The 18,505-nt window shown below is 43.6% G+C and overlaps 1 protein-coding gene across 1 annotated transcript in view; it reads right to left on the bottom strand.

Moving 5' to 3' along the window:
- Positions 1-18,505, bottom strand: part of LOC125629477 (cytosolic phospholipase A2 gamma-like) — a 41,650-nt gene that overhangs the window by 2,041 nt on the left and 21,104 nt on the right. Inside the window, exons 10-13 of the mRNA XM_075118557.1 lie at positions 11,289-11,351; positions 6,566-6,610; positions 4,868-4,963; positions 1,082-1,236 (exon numbers count right to left, since the gene is read on the bottom strand). Coding sequence (XP_074974658.1) covers positions 1,082-1,236; positions 4,868-4,963; positions 6,566-6,610; positions 11,289-11,351 — 359 coding nt within the window. The remainder of the gene's footprint in view (positions 1-1,081; positions 1,237-4,867; positions 4,964-6,565; positions 6,611-11,288; positions 11,352-18,505) is intronic.

Genomic DNA, 18,505 nt, shown 5'->3' with positions numbered 1-18,505 from the left:
GGTATCGTGATTATTTTATTGAAGAGAACTGCTGTCCACAAGACCAGATAGCTCAAAACAGATAGCTCAAAATCAAACTTTCTCTCTGAGTCCTCTACTAATTGACTACGCAGAAAACCTCCAGTGGAAACCATACCCTCTGCTCTTGGGATAGGAAGAATGTTTGTGTAGCAATGCATGACTGTCTACAAGGAAACCCCATAGCTGGGATTTCCAAAGAAGCTTAAAGGAGCATGAATTTATCTCCCAGGAAAAGTCAATATGGGTTGGACACTGAACTCACTTAAGAGCCTTTAAAAATCTCAGCCCACAGCCGTAAGCACAGATCAAACATGGCACACTGAGTTCAGTACCCAAGAACAGAGCTAGAAGGTTCACAGCAGCCCATAACTGTTCAACTGGGATAGATCTCAGTGGTTCAGTAGGACCTGAAGGAGCGCTCCATGTAAGCTTGAAAGCTTGTCTCTTGCACCAATGCTAGAAGGTCCAGTAAAAGAAATTACCTCACCCACCTTGGTACAGTAGGAGACATGGGTCAATATTCATCTCCAGTACTCGACACATGAATGCTCAAGGCTACCAAAGGTTCATCTTTCACTTAAGGTGAAAAACAGATTTCCTTCTTTAAGGTCACTATGAGGTATATTTTCTAAGGCACACATGGGAATGTGTTGTCCTGCTTCCATTGATTAAGTCACAAAACTGTCCATTGTGCATTTGAAAATCTCCTCCTGTAGAGAGCCATTGGGCCCTGGGACACCTCGCAAAAGTATTAGTGTTGACTCAAGTCGGCTGACCAACTTGCTACTTGGAAAGTAGGATTCTTTCCACTAAACATTTCCCCAGCAGGTTAGAAGGGGATGGGATTCTTTGCTCCCTTCTTGTCCTGAACTGTTTTCCAGAAATAAAGTAAAGAAAATACTGTTAGATTTTTTTTTTTTTTAGATTGGAAATTTCTTTGTTGGATTCTTATCTCTTGGGGTCAGGGACAATGTATTTTTCTGTGTTCAAATATCACCTGGCAATGGCCCCTCGTTCCTAATTTGAATGACTGTAGAAATGTAATAATGATAGGAGTTACCTTAAATGGTTCAAAAGGGCCATAGTCGAAGGAGAGGATCAGTTTCACTTTCCTTTCCGGGCGGAGAACCAGAGGGAAAGCACAGTTTATGGCTATTCCAGCATCTACCAAGGAGATGACTTTATCCTTCACCAGCTCAGCAGAGTCAAGAGCAGCTAAAGGAATGTATCCAAAAATAAAGTTTTCATACTAAGAAATTAGAATCTGCACCTTGCCAGTAGCAGGATTAATAAATAATATTCACTGCAGCGGTGCTTTGGTAAAGTGTGTGTATCTTCTGCCCTTAAAGTAGAGCCACCTCTTCCCCACCCTCACTCTCTGCTTCCCTTAGTGCCCATTGTACAGTATGGTTGCCCTTGCCTCACCCCTCGCCCTCTGCTGTCCCTAGTGCCCATTATACAGTATAGTTCTCTTATACTTGATCCTTCCATCCACTGGCCATTATACAGCACAACCACCACTTTCTCCTTCCTGCTATTTACAGGGCATCATTATAGGCACATCTGGAAGCAACACCTATCATTTAGGTTGCCTAACACTTCCCATTCCATGTTTTCAATTTTCTTATGAGTTCAGGGAATGGGGGGAATAGTATATAGCCATGGAATTAAAGCTCTATTATAATGCCGATGCAGACGGCAGCTTTACTGGAATTTCATGGGGAAGCTTAATTCATAGAACCATAGTATCATAGAATATAAGGGTTGGAAGGGACCTCAGGAGGTCATCTAGTCCAACCCCCTGCTCAAAGCAGGACCAATCCCCAACTAAATCATCCCAGCCAGGGCTTTGTCAAGCCTGACCTTAAAAATATCTAAGGAAGGAGATTCCACCACCTCCCTCAGTAACCCATTCCAGTGTTTCACTACCCTCCTAGTGAAAAAGTTCTTCCTAATATCCAACCTAAATCTCCGCCACTGCAACTTGAGACCATTACTCCTTGTTCTGTCATCTGCTACCACTGAGAACAGTCTAGAGCCATCTTCTTTGGAACCCCCTTTCAGGCAGCTGAAAGCAGCTATCAAATCCCCCCTCATTCTTTTCTTCCACAGACTAAACAATCCCAGTTCCCTCAGCCTCTCCTCAAAAGTCATGTGTTCTAGTCCCCTCATCATTTTTGTTGCCCTCCGCTGGACTCTTTCCAATTTTACCACATCCTTCTTGTAGTGTGGGGCCCAAAACTGGACACAGTACTCCAGATGAGGCCTCACCAATGTCGAATAGAGGGGAACGATCACGTCCCTCGATCTGCCGGCAATGCCCCTACGTATACAGCCCCAAATGCCATTGGCCTTCTTGGCAACAAGGGCACACTGCTGACTCATATCCAGCTGCTCGTCCACTGTCACCCCTAGGTCCTTCTCTGCAGAACTGCTGCCGAGCCATTCGGTCCCTAGTCTGTAGCAGTGCATGGGGTTCTTCCGTCCGAAGTGCAGGACTCCACACTTGTCCTTGTTGAACCTCATCAGACTTCTTTTGGCCCAATCCTCTCATTTGTCTAGGTCCCTCTGTATCCTATCCCTACCCTCCAGCGTATCTACCTCTCCTCCCAGTTTAGTGTCATCTGCAAACTTGCTGAGGGTGCAATCCACACCATCCTCCAGATCATTTATGAAGATATTGAACAAAACCAGCCCCGGGACCGACCCTTGGGGCACTCCACTTGATAGCGGCTGCCAGCTAGACATGGAGCCATTGATCACTGCCCATTGAGCCCGACAATCTAGCCAACTTTCTATCCACCTTATAGTCCATTCATCCAGCCCATACTTTTTTAACTTGCTGGCAAGAATACTGTGGGAGACCGTGACAAAAGCTTTGCTAAAGTCAAGGAACAACACATCCACTGCTTTCCCCTCATCCACAGAGCCAGTTATCTCATCATAGAAGGCAATTAGATTATTCAGGCATGACTTGCCCTTGGTGAATCCATGCTGACTGTTCCTGATCACTTTCCTCTCCTCTAAGTGCTTCAGAATTGATTCCTTGAGGACCTGCTCCATGATTTTTCCAGGGACTGAGGTGAGGCTGACTGGCCTGTAGTTCCCTGGATCCTCCTTCTTCCCTTTTTTAAAGATGGGCACTACATTAGCCTTTTTCCAGTCATCTGGGACTTCCCCCGATCGCCATGAGTTTTCAAAGATAATGGCCAATGGCTCTGCAATCACATTCGCCAACTCCTTTAGCACTCTCGGATGCAGCGCATCCGGCCCCATGGACTTGTGCACGTCCAGCTTTTCTAAATAGTCCCGAACCACTTCTTTCTCCACAGAGGGCTGGTCACCTCCTCCCCATGCTGTGCTGCCCAGTGCAGCAGTCTGGGAGCTGACCTTGTTCGTGAAGACAGGCAAAAAAACATTGGGTACATTAGCTTTTTCCACATCCTCTGTCACTAGGTTGCCTCTACCATTCAGTAAGGGGCCCACACTTTCCTTGACTTTCTTCTTGTTGATAACATACCTGAAGAAACCCTTCTTGTTACTCTTAACATCTCTTGCCAGCTGCAACTCCAGGTGTGATTTGGCCTTCCTCATTTCTCTCCTGCATGCCTGAGAAATATTTTTGTACTCATCCCTGGTCATTTGTCCAATCTTCCACTTCTTGTAAGCTTCTTTTTTGTATTTAAGATCAGCAAGGATTTCCCTGTTAAGCCAAGCTGGTCACCTGCCATATTTACTATTCTTTCTAGACATCAGGATGGTTTGTCCCTGTAACCTCAATAAAGATTCTTTAAAATACAGCCAGCTCTCCTGGACTCCTTTCCCCCTCATGTTATTCTCCCAGGGGATCCTGCCCATCAGTTCCCGGAGGGAGTCAAAGTCTGCTTTTCTGAAGTCCAGGGTCCGTATTCTGCTGCTTTCCTTTCTTCCCTGTGTCAGGATCCTGAACTCAACCATCTCATGGTCACTGCCTCCCAGGTTCCCATCCACTTTAGCTTCCCCTACTAATTCTTCCCGGTTTGTGAGCAGCAGGTCAAGAAGAGCTCTGCCCCTAGTTGGTTCCTCCAGCACTTGCACCAGGAAATTGTCCCCTACCCTTTCCAAAAACTTCTTGGATTGTCTGTGCACCGCTGTATTGCTCTCCCAGCAGATATCAAGGAATTCAGCAGAATTCTGAACTGTCCTAACATTTGAGTTCTTGACTTTACAATTTTAACATAATATTTAGAATATAATACTTTGGCTTGAAAGTATTAGATTTTATTGGTCAGTTACCATGGATTTCACTCTTTCTATATAAACCAATGAAAACCTGTTTCCACTGATAATCAAAATTTACTGATAAACAAAATATGAAAAATGCTTCTTGAGAATTTAAAGTCAAAATCCAGTGATTTAGACTTTTGATTTAGGGCAGTTATAAAATAGACTAGAGAATTAACATTAAAAACCAGAATGATTTGTTGATTTAAGGATATTTAGTTTGTACATTTTGGCATATGATGTTGACAGTTTGTGTTTTAATGGTTTAAATAATCATTTGATTCTCCTCTTAATTTTCATCAACCATGAAGATTTAAATTGGTAAGACTAAAAAATGTTTAAAATCTATATTTTCATGCTACTGAAAATTTAAATTAATAAAAATCTTAAAAATACTTAAAGTAAACAATGACACTGTCTGTCAAAATTTAAAAATAAACATTGAATTCTTCTGACCGTAAAAATACCGTATAGGAAGACAACCCTTTCTCATGTTTCTGTGTGATGTATTTCCTGTCAGAACGGGACCCTAGGAAAAGGAGACATCCACACCACAGAGTCTGTAAACCCATTTTTTACTTACAGCATCTGTAAAGAAAGTTATTGTTCGTTCCCCATTTCCAGGTCAAGAGACCATGAGTGGTTTTTTGCCACATTCTTGCGAAATCCACCACTGAGTCTGTGAGAGGGCACAAACCAGAATTCAAATATCAGATCTATATATATATTCAGGAACTTCTGAAAACCAGCAGAGTTTTTCTTATCTCTTATTTGCTAGTGCCAACCAGGAGCTGTGGGAACAATCACAGCAGAGCAAAAGCTGTGGAATTTTCAGAATCCTGGATTCCCTCATTGTACCACATAATGACCCCCCCACACTTATCTGGTTTGAGATGTGTCAGCTGTCAAGTTCTCCCCTGTACAGAACACCTGATGGTAGTATAAACCATTTCCTATATTCCACTATGTAAGTTATGTGGCCCAGTTCCTTTAGCTGCTGATTTGAGCTGTGCAAATAACTGAATTTTGGTTTCACTGTCAAACAAACAATTGTAATTAAAAAATCCCAAATGATTTTTTTTTTTAAATTTCAGTGAAAAGAGAAAGAAAACAAAAAAATCATTGTATGTAGAATTAAATGTTTGGCTTTACTCAGAATGAAATATTTTATTTTGGTTTTTGAGTTCTAAAAGTTTTTTTTAAGTGAAATTGAACCAAATTTTTTTACTAATTTTCTTAAAAAACTGTTTTTATCCAAAAAATCAAAACATTTCACTTTGAAAATTTCAGTATGAAATATTTGGTGTGGTTTTTTTCTGATTTGTTTTTGTTGTAAAATAAACAGTTTCGCAAATTTGATGCAAATTCATGAAATATTATAATCATAGAATCTCAGGGTTGGAAGGGACCTCAGGAGGTCATCTAGTCCAACCCCCTGCTCAAAGCAGGACCAATCCCCCAGTTTTTGTCCCAGATCCCTAAATGGCCCCCTCAAGGATTGAACTCACAACCCTGGGTTTAGCAGGCCAATACTCAAACCATGGCTGACCCAAACGTGCTTTTTTCAGGAAAGAAAATTGAGCTGAAAAATTTCACCCCCTTCTAATGCTGAGTTCCCTCAACTCCCACTAGAATTGGTTTGAGCTGAGGAAACACAACCTTCAATTGTTAAACACTCAAAATCGTCAAAATCCAAATACGGCCCACTTATAATAATTTGGAGTCAATCTAAACATTTTGGTCAACACAAAATGGCTTTTAGATGCCTAAGTGCTTCTGAAAATACCACTAGGCACCTAAATATCTTTGAAAATCTGGTGCTATGTGACTTAGGGGCAAAGTCCCACTGAAAGTCAACAGGGTTTATACTCTGACCTCCTTTTCATGCCTTTTGAAAACTTCACCATATATCTGTCATGGTGCATCAGATCCACATCTCTAAGCAGAAATAATCACATTGCACTACCTGAAAAGGACATTTTAAAAACACAATCATTGATATTGGTGAAGGGGCCCAGAAACTTTCATAAAGGGCACGACAGAAAACCTGAACATAAACAAGGCTATTCCGGAACAGCTTTGTGCTGAGCAGACAATTTTCAAAAAATGACAACATAAAAATTATTATTCATGAGGAAGGGTGAACAAGAGCCGAGGAATTTGTTTAACTGAACAGTTCACTGGGCCTGAGTCTCTTTTCACAAAGATGCCAATAACTCCTCATGCAGCAGTGTAAAAGAGGAATTTCAAACTCAATCCACAGGGGATTAAAATAATTTACCTACTCCACCTTTAATGTTTTCAGTAATTGACTTGTTCTTCGTATCTGAAAAATATATTTGGGTTATCAATCACTGCATACTATCATTGACAATAATGCAATCACCTAGGCAACAACATTCAGGGTACAATGATTAAGGCCAAGTTTGCATTTCCTGCAGGTTGTAAGTATCATAAGAAAGAAAAAAATGGAAGAAATGTATGATCTGATATGCAGTATCTTCAATTCTCCTACTAGGCTGCGTCAATGTCTTGCCACTTTCTCCTTTAAAATATATAGACAATATATGGATGGATCTAGACTGTTCTCAGTCGTAGCAGATGACAGAACAAGGAGTAATGGTCTCAAGTTGCAGTGGGGGAGGTTTAGGTTGGATATTAGGAAAAACTTTTTCACTAGGAGGGTGGTGAAACACTGGAATGCATTACCTAAGGAGGTAGTGGAATCTCCTTCCTTAGATATTTTTAAGGTCATGCTTGACAAAGCCCTGGCTGGGATGATTTAGTTGGGGATTTGGTCCTGCTTTGAGCAGGGGTTTGGACTAGATGACCTCCTGAGGTCCCTTCCAACCCTGATATTCTATGATTCTATGATTCTATATACCTTCTAAACTTATCATTTGGCTAAAATCTTTTTCCCAGGATCCACCATCTATGTTCACAGTCACTGTGAGCTTCTCTATAGCTTTCCTAATGCACGGAGAGTGCCTGTCACGCCCCCCACCCCCACCCCCATACTACACTGCAAACTGTCCACATTTCAGTTGCTAAAATGACCTTTCTTTGCTTGTGGTTCTGATTAGTAAGTGCCCTTTTGGAATCTCTCCACTGCAACCCCCTTGCATATTCCACAGAATTTAAAATTCTCTTCCTCTTTTTCAATGCCACCTCGCAATTTCATACTTTTCTATTTGAACAGGACTGGGGAATCCAGCAGCAGAAATCTCACTTGGTGTATGACTGAAATAGCATAAAGATACCATGATCCTTTCCAATCCAGACAACGATAATGAAACTATAGTCACCAGTTTTGATTTTTAAAGATCCTACGTGAGTTAGGTGCTCAAATCTCATTTAACCCCAATGGGACATGGGTACCTAATTTTCTTAGGGTCCTTTGAAACCCAGCCACTGTGAACGCTATTCACTAAAGTCTCACCCTGACAGAGGCAAGTTGAAGGGAGAGAGGAATGCTTTTCTCTTATTCTCTAGATCCACCTTGTGCTCATTGAGAGCTCTATGGAAATAACTTGTGAAAATCATACTCATCAGTTTTGGGAACATTCCCTACTTCCATGGCAGAGCTTTCTGATGTAGATGCATCTAAAAAAAACAACAACAACACTAAACTTTGGTCCTTGTGGAGGGAGGTCTCATTTCAGTTTCAAGAGTTTTCACTTCTATTTGCTTTGTCTCCTCTATTACTCTGGCTCTACCAGGAAGCCAAACTAGGACTAATTTAGCCCTGGCTACTTACACAGAATCATATAAATGTAAGGCAGGAAGGGGCCTCGACAGGTCATCTAGTCCAGTTCCGTGCACTGAGGCAGGACAAAATATTATCTAGACTATCCCTGACAGGTGTTTTTCTAAACTGTTCTTAAAAGCTTCCTGTGTCAGAGATTCCTCAACCTCCCTAGGGAATTTATTCCTGTGCCTAACTACCCTGACAGGAAGTTTTTCCGAATATCTAGCCTGAATCTCCCTTGCTCCTGTCCTGTCCTCAGTGGTTAAGGGGAACAATTTATCAACCCCCTCTTGACAGCAACCTTTTACGCATTTGAAAACTGTTGTCATGACCCCCTCAGTTTTCTCTTCTCCGGACTCAATAAAGTGAACTTTTTCAATCTTTCCTCATAGGTCCTGTTTTCTACATGTTTAATTAGAAAATTAGTGTGTTGTTCTCCTCTGGACTTTCTTCATTTGTCCATATCTTTCCTGAAGTTTGCTGCACAGTGCTCCTGCTGAGGCCTTAACAGTGCTGAGTAGAATGGAAGTATTACTTCTTGTGCCTCGCTTACAGCACTCCTGCCATGTGCTTTGTGATTGCACATAATCTGTGTGCAAAAGGAAGCTCTTGCTAAATATTTCCGAAGTACAGTCCCAGACAATGAAAATTCCACCTCCCTACAGAGAAGGAGTCTCTCTTTATTTCCAGGAACTCACAATTACTCAGTGATAGCCGCCACACAGGACAGGAAATCTCTACAAAACTTTAGACTTTAAAGCTCTGGGGGTGGGCTGTGAATATTTGATCTAAGGACCCATCAGGAACTGTGTTCATAGAGATATTAGATGTGTCACCTAGAGACAATGAGGGTGGGAATTATTGTTTGCTCTGAAGGATTAGAAGACATGACCCCCAGAGATCTTGGCAAAATGCAGTAAGATAGATTCTTCCCTCATTTATTGATGGGTAAATCTATAGTAACTTCACAGGGTCCTCACAGGCTTTCTTCCTCTTGAGCCTGCACCCTGTGTTTAGGCTGGTATAATAAAGAATCTTCCACGCCTTTTTTTGCTGGATCACCCAAGTGTCTTTATTTACAGTGTTTGTGCAGTTCCCAGATCCCGCAACAGCTAGTGACCCACAGACCCTCCCCAGGGTCTCCTAGCTTTTGAGGCTTCCTTCTTTGGTAAGGAGACAGTGATACCACCCTCCTAGCTCCTCCCAGGCTAGCCTCCCCACTGAGGTTTGCCCAGGGCTTTTATAGCTCTCTCATGCCTCAGCCCAGCTGTCAGCACTTAGCTCAGCATGTTCCTCCGAGCCAGATCTCCTTAGGGCTTGCAGCTGGGCTCCCTGCTGAGTACCTGTGTCTCTACCCCTGGCCTCCTGGCCAGAGAGAAGGCTGCAGCCAGCATTTTGGCAGGGCCTTAAAGGGCCCCTGCCATGCCACATAACTCCAATGACTTCCTCTTCCTAACATATGCCACTGTTGCAGAGAATAGCATATGACTACAGAATGCCAAAGTCCTATAAGCTTCAGTATTCTCTCTATATATAAAAAGAAAAGGAGTACTTGTGGCACCTTAGAGACTAACCAATTTATTTGAGCATAAGCTTTCGTGAGCTACAGCTCACTTCATCGGATGCTGTAGCTCACGAAAGCTTATGCTCAAATAAATTGGTTAGTCTCTAAGGTGCCACAAGTACTCCCTTCTTTTTGTGAATACAGACTAACACGACAGTTACTCTGAAACCTCTCTCTATATATAGGTTTAAAGCCAGAAGGGACCATTAGATCACCTAGTCTGATCTATTGCATAGCATAGGCCACACAATTTCATCCAGTTACTTTCACCGAGCCTGGTAACTTGACTAAAGTATCTCTTCCAGAAAGGCATCCAATCAGACTTTGAAGCCAAAGAGATGGAGATTCCACCACTTCCCTTGGGAGTTTGTTCCAATGGTTAATCACTCTCATCATTAATAGGTGTGCCTTATTTCTCACTTTGATTTGTCTCACTTTAACTTCCCGCCATTGCTTCTTTTTATGCCTTTCCCTGCTAGATTCAAGAGTATGTCTGTATTTTATCACTGTGAAAGTGCACCGGACCCTCACTAGAACGCAGGGTCGGGATCCATGAGTGATACCACATTAACGTGGGGACAGCATTATAGTGGAGGCCACGTTACCATGGATCCCAATTTAAATATTTAAATTTGGGATCCATCGCCAGGACCGCACTATATACAAATCCGTGCTATAGTGATGCGCGCTCTAGTGAGGGTCTGCTGTATTTAAACACCATAATCTAGTCACCTCTTGGACTTCTTTTTCATATATTAAACAGACTGAACTCCTTAAATTTCTCACTGTATAAGACTTGGCATAATTTTTGTGACACTTCTCTGCATTCATCTCCAATGTTTCAGTGACCCATTTTCAAATATGGACACCAGAACCAGAGACAGAATTCAAGTATCAATTTCAGGCAGTGGATTGGGAATCAACTCAAGCCAGTTCTACTCCTGCCTTTGCCAAAAGTTTTCTAGGTGATATTTGAGAAGTCACTTAGGCTGGGATTTGTAAGGGATTAAACACTCATATCCCACTGAACATCAATTTTAATTTGTTGAGATACCTTTGAATTTCCCAACTTTATTTCTCATTGAACCTCAGTTCCCCACCCTGAATTTTTGAAAGCTTCTCAGATACTTTGGTGGTAACCATCAAAGAGTTGCCTATATTATTTAAGAAACAGGAGCTTCCCAGGAGGCTTTGGTTCTGAGCACACACTTAGAAAACAGAGAACATGAGCATTACTCATGAGACTATATCATTAACAATCTGGATATGATTATCCTCTCAAGCAGGAGCAGATCAGAAGCAATTCCACTGTTGGTAGTGCTAGTCTGAAAATGTGTTAGCGCTCTCTTTACTTGTAAGGGGTTTCCTGATCAGGCTTGTAGGCTATTGGGCTCTAAGGGAGGCATGTGATCTAGGTTTTTAAGCAGTCATTCTGAATAAAGCCAGCCTAGATCAAGGTGGGGAGAGTTTTGCCTCTCTGTTTTAGGGGACAGCCTGCTTTTTCTCTCTCTGTTTTTATTTCCTGAGTATTGAGGTTCTGGATTTTTTTAAAAAATAATGTAATATTACACTGCAACCTTCCAGCAAGAGTATTTAATGTTTTTATCCAACTTCTCTGTTTGAATGCTATGAACATAAAAGCAGTTACAGCTACAGGGTCAGAGCAAGAGATCCAGAATTATACACACCTACCTGGTGAAAAGCCACCTGGTGAAGCTCCTGCTGGCTCACTCTGCAATGAGCCTTCCATATCACCTGAAAATGTCATAAGGATTTCCAGTCATTTCACACAGCCACAGACAACAATATAATAATTTAAGAACCAGTATTCAGGTTACAATGATGACATTTGCTAGTAACAGAAGGACAAAAATATTAGTTGAGCTACAGCAGAATTGAGTTCCCCTTCTGCTACTGCTAATCTGGGGTTGCTTCCACATTTTTTCCTTTTCCAAAAATTGAAAAATTATCCTTTACTGTGTGTCCACATTGCAAAAATCAGTGTTAAAAAGTGTTATAATTACATGCTATCACTTTCCTTGTAAGAGGTTTCCTGGTCATATTTGCAGGTTAAAGGACTTTGAGGGAAGCATGCAATGTGGGTGTTTCAGCACTCAGTCTACAAAGAGGCAGCCTGGAGCAAGATGGTTGAGTTGTGCCAGCTTGCCTTAACAAGCAGCCTGCTTTTTCTCTCTCTGTTTTTGTTTCTTGTGTGGAAAGGTTCTGCATTTTCAGAAAAACATGGTGATACCTCGCAACCTTGGAGCAAAATTATGCAATTTTTAATCTAACTTCTCTGTTTGAATGCTATGAACATAAAAGCAGTTACAACTGTAAGGTCAGGGTGAGAGATCCAGGAAGATATACACTTACCTAGTGAAAAGCCACCTGGTGCAGATCCTGCTGGCTTACACTGTAATGCACCTTCCATATCACCTGAAAATGTCATAAGGATTTCCAGTCATTTCACACAGCCACAGACAATAACATAAACATCTAAGGGCTAGTTTAAACTGAAAACCTAGGTCAGTTTAGCTACTTCACTCACAGGTGTGAAAAATTCACACCTCTGAGAGATGCAGTAAAATGACGTAAGCCCCAGTATAGACACAGGTAGTTTGATGGAAGAATTAGCCTAGTTACCTCCTCTCAAGGGGGAACACTAACTACAATGATGGAAAAAACCCTTCCATTGGTCCAGGAAGTATTGACAAGACAGCACTACAGTGACACAACTGCAGTGCCATAGCTATGCCATTTTAACATCTGTAGATGTGTAGACAAAGCTTAAGAAACAACACACAGAGTACAATGAAGATATTGTCAAGTAGCCCAAGGACAAAGCTGTTAGTTGAAATGCCTCAGGATAGATTCTTTCCCCTCCTTCCCTACCTCTAGTCTGGGATGTCTCCACATTTTGCCATTTTTTTTTTTTTTTTACTTTTCATCTGAAAAAAAAATTATTCCTTCCTCTGTGTCCACATGGCTACAATCAGGGCTTGTCTACATTATCCGCTGCATTGGCAGGCAGTGATTGATCCAGCAAGGGTCGATTTATCGCATCTAGTCTAGACGCGATAAATCAACTGCCGAGCACTCTCCCGTTGACTCTGGTACTCCACCAGGGCGAGAGGCGCAGGCGGAGGCGATGGGAGAGTGTCAGCCATTGACTTACCGCAATGAAGTGCGGTAAGTAGATCTAAGTACGTCGACTTCAGCTACGTTATTCATGTAGCTGAAGTTGCGTAACTTAGATCAATCCCCCCGCCCTCTTAGTGAAGACCAAGCCTCAGTGTCCAAACTTTATTATTTCTCTTCTCAACTACTGCAGCCTTTTCCTCTATTGTCTCACAAAAACATTCATTAATCCACCTATGGTTGGACCAAAATTCTACCCCAATATCATCTTCCTCATTGTCTGGCAAGATGGCCACATCACCTCGAGGGCTGTTTGAAAGTTTTCTGTCAAAACTATTTTTAAATAGTTTTAGCTGCAAAATTAGGGTGTGGGGAGTTTGGGTTGTCAGGGACATTATTATGAATATCCCCAAAATGTCAATGAAAACAGAAATGTTATATATTTAAAATAATTCCATTTAATCAAACAGTTATTTTTCACACACACACACACACATACACACACACACAACAAGGTCTAGTTTGTTGATTAGCACCATAATGAATTCCATAAATAAAAAATTCTATATTTACAAAATGGTTTCTTCTTTAGCCATCATCCTGGGGCTGGTTTTGTTCAAAATCTTTATTAATGATCTGGATGATGGGATGGATTGCACCCTCAGCACTAAGCTGTGGGAGAGGTAGATACACTGGAGGGTAGGGATAGGTTCCAGAGTGACCTAGACAAATTGGAGGATTGGGCCAAAGTAAATCTAATGAGGTTCAACAAGGACAAGTGGAGAGTCCTGCACTTAGGATGGAAGAATCCCATGCTCTGATACAGGCTGGCTAAGCAGCAGTTCTGCAGAAAAGGACCTGGACATTACAGTGGATGAGAAGCTGGATATGAGTCAACAGTGAGCCCTTGTTGCCAAGAAGGCTAACAGCATATTGGGCTATATTAGTAGGTACATTGCCAGCTGTCAAGGTTCCTTCCCCACCCTGAACTCTAGGGTACAGATGTGGGGACCTGCATGAAAACCTCCTAAGCTTACTTTTACCAGCTTAGGTTAAAACTTCCCCAAGGTACAAATTAATTTTACCCTTTTCCCTTGGAATTTCCACTGCCACCACCAAACTTTAACTGGGTTTACTGGGAAACGTAGTATGGACACGTCTTTCCCCCCAAAATCCTCCCAACCCTTGCACCCCACTTCCTGGGGAAGGTTTGGTAAAAATCCTCACCAATTTGCATAGGTGACCACAGACCCAAACCCTTGGATCTTAGAACAATGAAAAAGCATTCAGTTTCCTTACAAGAAGACTTTTAATAGAAGTAAAGGAATCACCTCTGTAAAATCAGGATAGTAGATACCTTACAGGGTAATTAGATTCAAAACATAGAGAATCCCTCTAGGCAAAACCTTAAGTTACAAAAAAGACACACAGACAGGAATAGTCATTCTATTCAGCACAGTTCTTTTCTCAGCCATTTAAAGAAATCATAATCTAACACACAGCTAGCTAGATTACTTACTAAAAGTTCTAAGACTACATTCCTGTTCTGTCCCCAGCAAAAGCAGCATACAGACAGACACAGACCATTTGTTTTTTCTCCCTCCTCCCAGCTTTTGAAAGTATCTTGTCTCCTCATTGGTCATTTTGGTCAGGTGCCAGCGAGGTTACCTTTAGCTTCTTAACCCTTTACAGGTGAGAGGATTTTTCCTCTGGCCAGGAGGGATTTTAAAGGGGTTTACCCTTCCCTTTATATTTATGACACGCCCCCCAAAATCTCAGCTAGGGTGAAATGCTGGCTGGGATTTCTTCCTGGAGCTCTAGGAAAAACAGAGTTAATAAGACACATGCACCTCTAAATATACTACCAAGTACATAAAGACTAACAATATTTTCCACATCTCAAGGATGATTGTAACCAGTTGATTCTGGGAAATTTTCACGGGAGAGTGCATCAGCCACTTTGTTAGAAGCTCCTGAGATGTGTTGGATGTCGAAATCAAAATCTTGGAGAGCTAAACTGCACCGAATAAGTTTTTTGTTATTTCCCATGGCAGTATGAAGCCACTGTAGTGCAGCATGGTCGGTTTGTAGGTGGAAATGCCGTCCCCAAACATATGGATACAGCTTTTCCAGGGCGTAGACAATGGCATAACATTCTTTTTCACTGACTGACCAGTTGCTTTCCCTCTCAGACAGTTTTTTCCTGAGAAACACTACAGGGTGGAATTCTTGATCAGGTCCTTTCTGCATTAAAACTGCTCCCACACCACGCTCGGACACATCTGTGGTTACTAGGAATGGTTTGTCAAAGTCTGGGGCCCTTAGTACAGGGTCAGACATGAGTGTCGCTTTAAGCTGGTTAAAGGCCTTCTGACACTTTTTGGTCCACTGAATGGCATTTGGCTGTTTCTTTTTGGTTAGGTCTGTCAGTGGGGTGGCGATTTGGCTGTATTGCGGTACAAAATCGTCTGTAATAACCGACCAAGCCTAAGAAGGATTGAACCTGTTTCTTTGACTTTGGGACAGGCCACTTTTGGATAGCATCCACTTTGGCCTGTAGGGGGCTGATAGTTCCTTGACCCACCTGGTGTCCAAGGTAAGTCACTCTGTTGAGGCCTATTTGACACTTCTTAGCCTTAACAGTTAGTCCTGCCTCCCTTATGCGCTCAAGGACTTTTTGTAGATGTTCCAGGTGTTCTGCCCAGGAATCCGAAAATATGGCCACATCGTCAAGGTAGGCGCTAGGAGACCATCTACAAGTCTTTGGAAGGTGGCCGGTGCATTTCGCAGCCCGAAAGGGAGGACATTAAATTCATACAGCCCGAGATGTGTGGTGAAGGCTGACCTTTCCTTGGCGGATTCATCTAGCAGTATTTGCCAGTACCCCTTGGTTAAGTCCAAGGTAGAGATGAACTGGGCCCGTCCCAGTTTCTCTAATAGTTCATCTGTTCATGGCATGGGATAGTTGTCTGGGCAAGTTACAGCATTTAGCTTACGGTAGTCCACGCAAAAACGTATCTCCCCATCTGGTTTGGGAACTAGAACCACTGGAGATGCCCATGCACTTCCAGAGGGGCGGATTACCCCCATCTGTAACATATCCTGGATCCCCTGTTCTATAGCAGTTTTAGCTTGAGGAGACACCCGGTAAGGTTGGACTTTAATTGGGTGAGCATTACCTGTGTCAATGGAGTGGTATGCCCGTTCAGTCAGTTCTGGGGTGGCTGAGAACGTTGGCACGTAGCTAGTGCACAGCTCCTTGATCTGCTGTCGCTGCATACGCCCAAGGGTCATGGAGAGGTTCACCTCTTCCACACCACCAGCACTTTTCCCTTCGTAGTAGACACCTGCAGGCCACTCAGCGTTGTCTCCTCCCTGGGCTGTAAACTGACAAACCTTTAATTCTCTGGAATAAAAGGGCTTTAGAGAATTAATGTGGTACACCTTAGCCCTGGTGTTGCTTAGACCTACTGCTTCCGGCCATCGGGTGGCAAAATCCATGAAAGTCAGTATGTACTGCTTTCCTCTGAGTGTCTTTTTTGGAAAAGGACCCAGAATATCCACAGCTACTCGCTGAAATGGAACTTCAATGATGGGGAATGGCTGGAGAGGGGCTTTGACCTGGTCCTGGGGTTTTCCCACTCTTTGGCATACTTCACAAGACCGGAGATAGGTAGAAACATCCTTGCCCATTCCCTCCCAGTGGAATGACCCCCCCAAATGGTCTTTGGTCCTGTTCACCCCAGCATGGCCACTAGGATGATTGTGGGCTAAGCTCAAGAGCTTGGCCTGGTATTTAGTTGGAACTACCAACTGTCTCTGAGGATGCAAGTCTTCCTGGTGTCCACCAGAAAGAGTTTCCTTGTATAAAAGTCCTCTTTCTACAACAAACCTGGATCGATTAGAAGAGCTGAGAGGCGGTGGGTTGCTCCGTGCTGTCGTCCAAGCTCTCTGGAGGCTTTCATCTGCTTCCTGTTCGGACTGGAACTGTTCCCTTGATGCTGGAGACATCAGTTCCTGATTGGATTGTGGACCTATGCTTGGTCCCTCTGGAAGCGATGTAAGGGATGGGGCTGTTTCCGTTGACTGTGAACTGCTCTCTGCTGGGACACTATGTTGGGGTTCAGGCTCTGGATGAGCTTCTTGTGTAGGGTTATGGGCTGCTGCCGATTCAGGTTCGGTGGGGCCCTCTGGTGTTGAGGTTGCAAGTACTGGATTCAGTGCTGGCAATGGGTCTGGTGCTGGTTGTTCTGCTGGTTCTGGGACTGGTTCCATCTGGGTCTCTGGGACTGGATCCACTACTGCTGTTGCAGACATTGGCCTGGGGTCCGGGTCCATCACCTCTGACCGGGTCCTGATAGAAGTTTCCGGAACAGAGCTAGGCGTCACGGCTTGTTTAGCCTGGCTGCGGGTGACCATTCCCACCCTCTTGGCCCGCTTCACATGATGGCCAAGTCTTCCCCCAACAGCATGGGGATGGGACAATCATCATAGACTGCAAAAGTCCACGTTCCTGACCAGCTCTGGTACTGGACAGGCAACTTGGCTGTAGGCAAATCGAAAGAGTTGGACTTGAAGGGTTGAATCGTCACTTGGATCTCTGAGTTGATTAAATTGGGGTCCACTAAGGAAGCATGGATAGCTGACACTTGTGCTCCGGTGTCCCTCCACGCGGTGACCTTCTTCCCGCCCACACTCACAGTTTCCCTCCGCTCCAAGGGTATCTGGGAGGTATCTGGGCCTGCGGACCTCTGGTGTGATTCCGGTGCAATGAACTGTAATCTGTTGGGGTTCTTGGGGCAGTTGGCCTTTACATGCCCCAGCTCGTTACATTGAAAACATCGTCCAGCTGACGGGTCACTGGGGCGAGGTGGGTTGCTGGAGAATGGGGTGGTGGGACGATAAGGTGTCTGGAGGGTTCTTCGGGGGGGTAGGTGGGGCCTTTGGTGGCTCCCGGTAATAGCGTGTGATCTGGGGTTGTCCCTTCTGGTCTCCGCTCCAACAGCGACCAGTTTTCTTCTTCTCTGCCACCTCCACACATCTGGCTCCAATCTCTCCTGCCTCGATTACAGTTTTGGGCTTCCCATCTAGGATGTATCTTTCTATTTCCTCAGGAACACCCTCTAAAAATTGTTCCATTTGCATTAGGAAGGGCAAATTTACTGGAGATTCAACACTTGCTCCTGATATCCAGGCATCCCAACGTTTCACAATGTGGTAGGCATGTCGGGTAAATGACACGTCTGGTTTCCACCTTAGGGCTCTGAACCTCCGAAGAGACTGCTCAGGTGTGATCCCCATTCTGACTCTCGCCTTGGATTTAAACAGTTCATACTTGTTCATGTGTTCTTTAGGCATTTCAGCTGCCACCTCAACTGAGGGTCCACCGAGCTGCGGCCTCAGCTCTACCATGTATTGGTCGGTAGAGATGCTGTACCCAAGGCAGGCCCTTTCTAAGTTTTCTAAGAAGGCCTCAGTATCATCACCTGCCTTGTAGGTGGGAAACTTTCTGGGATGGGAAGTGGTACCTGGAGAAGGATTGCTAGGGTTTGTTGGTATATTCTGCTGAGCCTTTATCTTCTCCATCTCCTCCACATGCTTCCTCTCTTTTTCCTTTTCCTGCAGTTCTTTGGCCCTTGCCTCCATTTCTTTGGCCCTTGCTTCCATTTCTTTGGCCCTTGCTTCCATAGCTGTCCTTTGAGCAGTCACTTGGTGTTGTTCTGCCTCTTTCGCTGCCTCCCTTTCTTTGTCCTTTGCCTCCATCTCTTTGT

Source organism: Caretta caretta, chromosome 13 (assembly GCF_965140235.1).
Source record: "Caretta caretta isolate rCarCar2 chromosome 13, rCarCar1.hap1, whole genome shotgun sequence".
Lineage (NCBI taxonomy): Eukaryota > Metazoa > Chordata > Testudines > Cheloniidae > Caretta > Caretta caretta.
Note: the sequence above shows the minus strand (reverse complement) of the source record. Positions and strands in the feature narration are given on the sequence as shown.